This window comes from Quercus robur, chromosome 2 (assembly GCF_932294415.1).
Source record: "Quercus robur chromosome 2, dhQueRobu3.1, whole genome shotgun sequence".
NCBI classification, from domain to species: domain Eukaryota; kingdom Viridiplantae; phylum Streptophyta; class Magnoliopsida; order Fagales; family Fagaceae; genus Quercus; species Quercus robur.
The window spans coordinates 16,716,570-16,726,769 of record NC_065535.1 but is presented as its reverse complement, the minus strand read 5'-3'; the positions used below and the strand labels follow the sequence as shown (position 1 = coordinate 16,726,769).

Sequence of the window (10,200 nt, the reverse complement as noted above, 5' to 3'; positions counted from 1 at the left end):
AGTCCATAAAAAAACTTTATAGATCTAAAATCTACAAAAACAATATACAAGCCCAAAATATTATCCCAACAACAAAAATTACCAATAGGCAATAACAAAGCTAAAAAAAAAAAAAAAAAAATTGAGACTAATCAACTAATTTTACCAAAAACAAACAACTTAGCCCTTTAAAAAACTTTAAACAAAATAATTTTGTCCTTACCAACAAAAGCCACACTCTACACACACATAAAAATAATAATAATAAAAGAAAACCTTTGCCAACTAACTAATAGAGTTGAAAGCCGAAACCACTGCATATAACTAAAAATAAAACTGCCCCCCTAACTTCAAGCCCTGACTCCGTCCCTGGTACTATCACACCACCATCTCCATCTCCTTCATGCTTTCAATTTAGTTCATATAACAAGTTTCTCATAATTCTAAAAGTACCATCTGGAGCCCTCCACCTAAATTTTTGTACAAGCAAAGCATCATAATAATCTGGAAATGCACCATTTTTTTTAATACATAAACATCTGGAATTGCACCAAATTCAAACTAGATGTTGATCTTTTATAGAAACTTCATTTTCATAATAATAATTAGTAAATACCATATATGGCAACAATGTGATGGTGGAATCTTGACTCTGTTATTTATATTCTGCCACGCAACAATATCTGAACCTGAAACTTCGTAATCTGCACATGTTGGGCTTTATATGTAGATTGTGTTTTACGCTTTAATCATGGGGTCAAAAGAAAAAACAAACAGACAGTGAAGAAACTAGAAAGATTATACTGTTTACTTTAGGTCTATTTATGCATTACCAGTTTGTTAATCTCTCTGCCATGTCTTTCAATCCTTGCCTTCTTTTTTTTTTTTTTTTTTGGGTAATCAACGTCTACCACTTTAATAGCCTCTAGGGGAATAAATCATCAAAAAGATAAAGAAAAGCGACTTAATCATTCATTCAACAGCATCTTTCTAAAAAAAATTTATTATTACTGTCCACGAATCACATGGCAACATTCTTGTTTAAAAAGAAAAATAACCCATTAAAAGTAGAGAAAAGGAGTAATTAAACATCTTTACACAAATTTCTCCAAGAATATCAATAATTATTATATAAAAAAAGAGATCAAGGAACAAATAAAAAACACTCTAATCACTCACACTCACTCACTCTTACCTTTTTTTTTTATAGACAAACGAAAGCAATGCTATGCTAGCTGGTCCATTCTCCCTTTTCTTTTGCATTGGTTTCTAACCAATCATGCCAAATGAATCCCTGGCCAGGAAATAAGAGGAGTAAACATTGAGCAACCGAAGCTAATTTATGAACAAAGAATCAATCCATCAATCAATGATCATGATAATGCACGCCATATATGCGTGAGGAATTTCCCACTATCACAATCTGCACTGGCAATTTTGCTAGCTCACATCACATGTACATGTCGGTGAAATACGGTCACAATCTTTTTGGGGCTTAAAAAATCATTGCATTGCGACCACCGCTACGCTAGCTAGCCACAACTATAGCTAGAGCTGTACAACGTTTCCAATGGTTTTGCGCTCGAATTCCTTGATAGTGTCGGCAAGTTTCTTCATATTATCATCGTAAACATAAGGTATCTTGTTGTACCATGTCACATTGTTCTTCGCCGATGGTGGTAGAAATTCCCTGCACGGTTCACCTTGTACCGAAATGGAGTTGTGGTAGTGATAATATCTGATCTTTGTTTCGGTCTTGTGCAATGTCTTCCCAATTACATTCTCGGACATGTGTACACCCGTGGCGTACGCATTCTTAGCCTGAATTGCGTATTTCCGATCCCTTCGAATCCCAGTAATTGAGTCTCTGAATAGTAGCTTCTCAAATCCCCATTCACTGAATTTTGATCAAAAGAGTCCAAATTTAAGCGCACAGAATTTACAGGTACCAACAAACTATAAATGTTCCAAGTAATTCCAATGCATATACATAGTAGCAAATTAAAGCAGTGTGATCTATTTGTATATTCCACTTCGACAAATTTACACACCTTTCCTAGCTGGATGGAAAAATTCTAAAGCTAAGCTTCTATTTCTTTACCCAAAAGGGTACACAAATGTCCCAAAACAAGCACATTTGGTTTAGTAACTTTCATAGCATTACGAATCTTAGATGCTAATAGTGCTAAAATTTTTGTTAAAGCATTTTAATTCGTGCAATTCATGGAGAAAAGAATAGAAGAAAGTACCTAGAATAATCGCGAGTGGAATCATTCAAGCAGAGCACACTAGACATTGGATTCTGCTCAATAGTGAACTGAGTATAATCTGAGAACTCATTGAGCACAGATTCTAGCGTATTCCCGTCAGGCAAATAGATATACTCATCCACATCAAAGTAAAAAGTCCAATTAGCAGAGTGTCGGTACCGATGTAGACAATCATTCACCACCATGAATTGGTTATAGTAATACCCATCAAACTCGGCCTGGCCCTTAATATCTTGAACCGTGGCTCTCCCAGCTCGCACCCATGGCTCCAGTGCGGCTCTAACCTCAGGTGAAATCCCATCCGCATCGTGAAACACGAAATGGGACTTGGGTCCGAAAAACCAAGCGTGGTAAGCCATCCATTCTCTGATCCTAGAAGCACTTAAACTCCCGTACAAAGATGACCCACAATACAAATACTCGTACTGATAAGGTGGGTGGTACTTGGACTCGTCGTAAGAACCCGGTGCTTCTTCCAAGGCAGTGAATTTCTCGTACCTCCTCGGAGACTCGTTGTAGTACGCATTGATTGTGAGCTTCCCACCCAAGTTGTCCCAATTGGGATTGTCTGGAAAAGTACAATTGACAACAACAACAGTGTAGACATGGCCATAACCCCAATCTGGAAGCATCTTATAAGCTTTAGCTCTAATGGAAGACCCATTGTTAGAGATCCACTCGCATTTGTACCATGGGTGACCATAAACGTGAGTGGGCTTGGAGGCTAAACCCACCACCGCAAAAGTCCGAGGCCCACCGCGGTAAGCACCCATTAGGACAAAGAGAGCAGCGGCACTACCAAAAGTCTGGAAGACTCGCTTATTGGGGTCGTTACTCTTGGGTGTTGAAGTTGAGGTTGAGTACTTTTGTTCAGCAACTGGGGTAGTTGAAAAGTTAGTTAAGGAAACGTTGGGTGTGGTGGCGGTTAAGGTGGTGGTGGTGGTGGTGGTGGCGGAGCAAGAAACGCGAGTGGTGGAGAGGAGGTTTTGGTAGTAAGGAGGGAGGTTCCACATGAGCATGACTAGTGTCAGAGCAAGTAATGTGGCTACTAAGGTTTTGGTTTCGAAGAAGCTGAACAATTTGCCGCCGGGAACTGAGGGCGGCGGTGATTCTTTCCTCATTTGTGTGTGTGTGTGTGTGTGGGGGTCGGCGACTTGTGTTGCTTTGTGATGTGTTGTGTCTCAGCAGTGGTGGTGATGGTGATGATGAATATAGGATAGGTGGGTGAGTTTCGATGATTGCTAGTCTATAAAATAAAAGAGAGTCAAAATGCGTGAGACACAGGTAACATATACCCGTGGCAAGGTAAATTTTTACTGGACTCAGACCCACACACACCTATGCGTCTATCTACCTCTATAGGGGGCCACTCCTTTTTTTTTCAGTCATTTTGAGGGTTATGGGATTCCTAAACGGGTTTGGATCTTGTCTTAATTACTACACTGACACTTTCAACCGTTTCTGCGGTTTCGGACCTTTCTTTTTCGTTTGTGATGATTTGTCATACCATGGGACCCTACCCAGCTAATATTTTTGGTGAAGAACATTAACAATGGAATCCAAACACAATGAATCGCAGAATTAATGTGGGGGATTGAAAACATTCAACTATCTTCATTCATTGGTTTAGGTGTCCATTACTCCTTACAAAATATATGAGAAAGTCTTCAATCATTATGTTTTATCTATAAAAAAAAATTGAGAGAAAAGAGAGGTCATTGTGTCCTTAAAGTATTGGTTAACAATCCAGTTAAATAAAGTTTTTATAGGAAAAGAAAAAAAATCAATTAATGTTTTGACAGCTTTTTTTATTTATCATAAAAGTGATGTCAAAACTTTTTTAAAATAGATTGTTAACGAATATCCTAAAAGCACTCGTTAGCGTTTCTCATATTGAAATATCATTTATACATTCTTTATTACTATTATTATGATTCTTTACTTGATCTCTGAAAATATATTTTTTATTAAATGGGTGTTTATGAATAAATCTAAGGTCATGTTAACGAGTACCCTTAGGGTACTGGTTAAGAATCCAATTAAAAAAAGTTTTTATGGGAAAAGAAAAAAAATAATTAATGTTTTGATAGCTTTTTTCATTTCCCATAAAAGTGATATCAAAACTTTTTTTAATTGAATTCTTAACCAGTGTCCTAAGAACACTCGTTAGCATTTCTCATAAATCTATACATTCTCATGTTATAAAGAAGTGAAATAAATTGACTAAGAATGAGTTCAAAGTCTTGCATAAATATATCAACTCGAATGGGGAAAAAGGAACCTGAACAAACAGAATCTAAACATAAATTAACATGGGATTAAATGCATTCGACCAAAACTCTCAACGATCTTGATCGGTATAGTATTTTCAATATTTCTTAACAAAAAAAAGGGGGTTAAGTTAGAATCATTATATTTCATTTTAAAAATTAAGGGAGAAAGACAGATTGGATTTTCATAATTTTCAAATGTCATTCATACATTCTTTATAACTATTATTATTCTTTATTTTGCCTCGAAAATATATACATTTTTTCAATGGGTGCATACGTATAGATATACGTACTCACGTTCTAGGCATGAGTTCAAATTTTGTATAAATAAAACAATTCAAATGAGAAAAAAGGAACATGAATAACGGATTTCAAGCCTAGATTAACATGGGATTAAATGCATTCAACCAAAACTTTCAACCATCTTGATTGATCTAGAGTTTTCATTATTCTTTAACCAAAAAAAAGAGAGGCAAGTTTAGAATCATTACATTTCATCTAAAAAAAATTGAGAGAAAGAGATATTGAATTTTCATAATTTTCAAATATCATTCTTACATTCATTATAATTATTAGAATTATTTATTGGCCTTTGGATAATTATTATGGGTGCCTATGCATATATCTATACATACTCATGTTCTAAACAAGTGAAAGAAATTGACTAAGAACAAGTTCAGATCTTGCATAAATATAACAAGTTAACAACCCAAATGATGGGGTTTTTTTTTTAAGCAAGTTAAATTTATATCATGTCCTCCATTTGATATGATTTTACATTTTTTTTTTCTTCGCTCCAAGTGAAAAGAAATTAAGTGTGCATTTGGGTATCCCCTAGCTTTTGACAAGTTTGGCTTATCTCAGAGCATCTCCAGCAAATTCTCCAAATTTTTGTACTGTTTGAAGAATGACCAATGACTTTTACCTTTTAACTACCTACTTTTTTAAATACACTTTCCAACAGATTCTCTATCTCATTCTCTATCTCATTCTCTATCTCATTTAAATATTATTTCTTCATTCATTCTTTATTCTTTTTTATCATCATTTATTCTTTCTATATTTATTCTCAACAATTATATTTTTTAATGAAAAGTGTTATATTTACAACATTTTTCGTAATACTTTCACAAGAATTATAACAAAATCTTATATGAAAAGTTGTTACTAATTCTAATTTGAACCCACACTAAAATTATATTTTTACTCACCAATATTAGCTAATAACAATATGTTACTTAAGATTTATTGTGAAAATATTGTAAAAATATTGTGATGGTATTTCCATTCTTCCATCCATATGTTTCCTCTTTTTTTTTCTTTTCTTTTTTTGATCTCTTGTTTTTTCTGCACCACACACGTATACCCATATATCTCATCCTCTCCCTTTTTTGTCTCTACTTTCCACTTGATTCCAGAACCTCCCTCTCTATTTACCTCCCTCTCTATTTCTTTCTCCAGCTCTTTCATTTTCTACTCTTTTTCTTTTCTTTTTCTACCATAATCTAGCTTTCTCCGTGATATGTCTTACATAATTTTGCTTGCCTTTTGGTGTCATTATCTTCAAACACACATAGACACGCATGGAGAGAAATGAGAAATTGCCCTTGCTCCACCACACCGCCACCGCTACTCCTCCTCCTCACCGCTGTTGCTCCACCACACACATACGTCTCTATTTTTTTTTTTTTCTTGATCTTTTATTGTTGTTCTATTTTTTTTTCTTTTCTGTTTTTGATCTGTTGTTGTTGTTGTTTTGATTTTAGATTTGTTGTTTAAATTAAATCAGTTTTATGAGAGCAAGAATTGTTTTGTGAGAAGAAACAAAGAGAGAGAGTGTAAGACCCAAAAACAAATCAAAGAAGAAAGAGAAAGAAGTGATAAAATATTAAGTGTTGGAATTTTTTAATGAAAAAAAATCAGTTGCTAATCTACAATAGCCCATCAGACTTGATGAGCTACTGTTCATGAGCAAAAAAAAAATTGAGTTTTAGAGAGACTGTTGGAGCACTCTTTTCCTCCTTTTTCTGGTTTCATTCTCTATATTTTGGCTATACATACTCTATTGGAGATGCTCTCAAGTACTTTTTAACTGGAGGTGTCCTTTTATTTTAAATACACAACAACAAGTAGTAATGAGTTTTAATCTCTACCTTTTATTTAGTTAATGGATGATGTAACAGTTTCTCATTAAAATAAAAGGAGATTCCAGTTAAAAAAGTAATGGAAATAAGTTAAACCCGTTTTTGACTTTCTAGTAAGTTACTTGCACAGTATTTATCAAAATATATATATTTAAACTCTCAAACAAGGGAATGGAAAGTCCATTCCTCTCCATTAAAACTTCCAAACAAGGGAAGGTAAAAATATTCTAAAATTATTCTTTTTATTCATTTTCATTCCATTCCATTCTCTCCCCTCAAACAAGGACTAAGAGCAAAGAGGGACTAAAATTAGTAAACCTTTAAGCATCGAACTTGTAAGAGCACTTGCAGCAGTATAGCTATGTAGCAATTTTAGCTTCACCAAAACACAAAAAAGAGAGTTGCAATAGTAAATCTAAAGGTAAAATTTCTACCTTCACTGCTATAGTGCACAGCTATATATGGCTATGCACTATAGCTAAAAGCTAAAAGCTAAAAATAAAAAAATAATTATTCTTAGCCGAATTAAAATAATATATGTTTTTTTTTTTATTCTTTTATTCTCACCGTGCCTCTTTGTGTCACTCTCAACTCACTCTCTCAAGCTCTCACCTCTATCTCACCTTCTCTCAAAACTCTCTCAAGCTCACTCTCTCAAACTCTCTCCCTCACGGTTGCCTCACCCCAGCCCGCCGATCGAGCTTGACATTGCCTCAACTCGCCTCCCTTCGCCAACCGTTTGCCTTCCTTCACTCCCTTCGCACCGACCCTTTGCCTCTCACCCATCCGGCGACCTTTCGCCTCCCACCCCAACCGGTGACCCCTTCGCCTCCCACCCCAACCGACGACCCTTCGTGTAATGGGTTTTTTTTTTTTTTTTTTTCCCTTTTGAGTTAATTTTTTTGTTAATTTTTGTTTAATGATTCTAATTCCTTTGGGTATTTTTGTTTAATGATTCTAAATGCTTGATGTTAATTTTTTTTGTTTAATGATTCTAGTTCGTTTGGGTATTTTTTTTGTTTGATATAGTAAGGGGTACATGTATTTTTGTTTAGTTTGGGTATTTGATATTTACTGTGTAATGGTTGTGAAGAAAGTTTCTTTAATGTTACAAAGATTTCATTTTTATTATTGTTAATTATTATTAGTGTTGGTCTTGTTGATTACATAGAGCAATTTGCAAGGAAATGAAATGATTATAAAAGAAAAAAGGAATTAGTTGGTGTTGTTTCTCTAAAGAGTTGTTTAGTTAAATGGTTGATTTTTGAACCTGCGGCGGCGGCAATGGAAGAGTCGGTGGCGGCGGTGGTGGAGGTGGCAACAGTGGGGGAAGAGTCAATGGCAGCGATAGTAGTGGCAGAGTTAGCGATTGTGGGTGATTGTGGGTGATTGTGATAGTTGTTTATTGTAGTGGACATATTATTTTATTGTAGTAAATATATTATTTTATTATGATGTTTATATTATTTTATTGTATTGAAAGCTAAAATAGACCCACTGCTGCAACATGTGAGTAAGTAAAATAGATAAAATAACTTTTTATGGTGCTAAATAACTAAATTTTTTGCTCTACTACTATAAATGGTCAAAGATACCTATAATAAGTCAAATAGTCAAAGGTTATGATACTCGGAAGTTGGAATACATAATTGAATTTTGTATTATTAAAGAAAGCTGTGTTTACTTGAAGCTGGATGGCTTTGTTGGTAATAGGATGCAGAAGGAATGGCAATCAAATGGATGGGAATTTCGGTTCGTGGGGATTTGATTATAGAGCCCGTTGACTGAAAGTAGTAATTTCCCCAACGGTAATTGAATTTACATCTGAGGGGCTGAGCTTATAGCTCATTTGGTGATACCTTTTATTTTTTATTTTTAGGATATATATTGTTAACAAGTGCTCTTGAGTTATTTGTTAATAGACTATTTAGAAAAGTTTTAATACATCTTTTATTACAAATTTAAAAAGTCATTTAAAAAGTTAATTATTTTTTCTTTTCTCATAAAACATTTCTAATAATATTTCATAAATCAATCTTAGAACATTCATTAACTTTTTCCATTTTTTCTTATAAACATTTTTGTTCTTTTGGTTAGTGATTACTATAAAAAAAGACAATCCATCAATGATCAGATCAAACCTTCTTAAATAAAGTAGTTTTTGAAATTGTCAAGTCATGTAATTTTAGTATCTGTTTGATATACAAAACTTATAGCTTTAAGATTTTCGTTTTTTGTTTCAATAAGTTTTTTTTTTCTAATAAAGTTTTTAGTTTTTTTTGTCACATATTTAACATAAAAACTACCAAAAATTATATCTTTTAATAAGCTTTATGCAAATAATCTACAAAAACTGTGGTAAACACAAATGGACACTAATTATCATTTTCTTTTCATGGGAGGTACTTGAATTTAAATCTTTTACCTACTTAACATAGGGAAAATAAATAAATAAATAGTCTTTTATATATATATATATTTCTATATATATATATATATATATATTTCTATCTTTAGGGAAGAGGGGTTTGAATTCTAAACTTCTATATCAAAAACACTAAGACTTTATCAATAGAGTTACAATCCTCTTGACAATAGTCCTTTAAATCTCTTGAAAAATCATGAAATCACACTTCTCATATTCATTTTGATTAGCTAATTAAAATTCATAACTTTCTTAAAAATATAGTCTCCAAAAACAGTATCAAAGCATTTTTTTTTTTTAACCCAAGTGATCTCCGTCCATTTTTAAAACTAGAATCTCTAAAGACAATGATGAATATGCCTTGAACCAAAAAAACCATGTGTTCCACAATTAAAATTTGTCGGTCGCATGGTTTATTTGCATGAACTTCATGTTAGTGTTTTTAAGAATCTCCCAAGTCTCACCAACCACCCAAAAACAAAACCGAAGCTAGAGAAGAAGAGGTTTAAACCATGTGTAAAGAAATAATCTTCCCTTCCCCACATTAGGCCAAATATATACTCTCAAAATGGATCAAAAGTCAATGGCCATGGCCACCAGTGCAACTTGTGTCCATTCCATCCCTATAGTGGGACATGTATATAGGGGCCGAATCTCCCATCTCCTTTTTAAATTTCATATCAAGAAAAAACATTATTATTACAAGAATATGTGAAAATTCAGAAAACCATTCATTCATTCTTGACTACTTTTTTTTTTTTTTTTTTTTTTAACTAATGCCTTGCTTGGTAACTTATTGAAGGAAGACACATTAGTAAATAAAAAAAATTGAAGGAAGCCATGGTGAAAAATTATACGGCAAGGCACTATCAAACATAATATTTTTAAACGTCTTTTCACCAATTATACATCATTTTATTTATATAAATCATGACCTAATTAATTTTTAAAGGCGGAACCTTCTAATTCTAGAGCAGAATTGCCGCATAACATCATGATGATTCATGAGATTGAGTTATTCGGCCGAATAAAATTTCGAGGGGTTAATCCAAATAAACTCTGTCGAGATTGAGTTTTTTTTTTTTTTTTTTTTTTTTTTGAGAAACAGA

The 10,200-nt window shown here is 33.5% G+C and overlaps 1 protein-coding gene across 1 annotated transcript; it reads right to left on the bottom strand.

The window, feature by feature from the left end:
* Nucleotides 1-972: 972 nt before the first annotated feature.
* Nucleotides 973-3,539, bottom strand: LOC126712665 (galactan beta-1,4-galactosyltransferase GALS1). The gene is made up of 2 exons (XM_050412089.1): nt 2,229-3,539; nt 973-1,876 (listed from the first exon to the last, which is right to left on the bottom strand). The coding sequence occupies exons 1-2, from the start codon at nt 3,368-3,370 to the stop codon at nt 1,528-1,530; spliced, it is 1,491 nt and encodes a 496-aa protein (XP_050268046.1). The 5' UTR covers nt 3,371-3,539; the 3' UTR covers nt 973-1,527.
* Nucleotides 3,540-10,200: the final 6,661 nt, after the last annotated feature.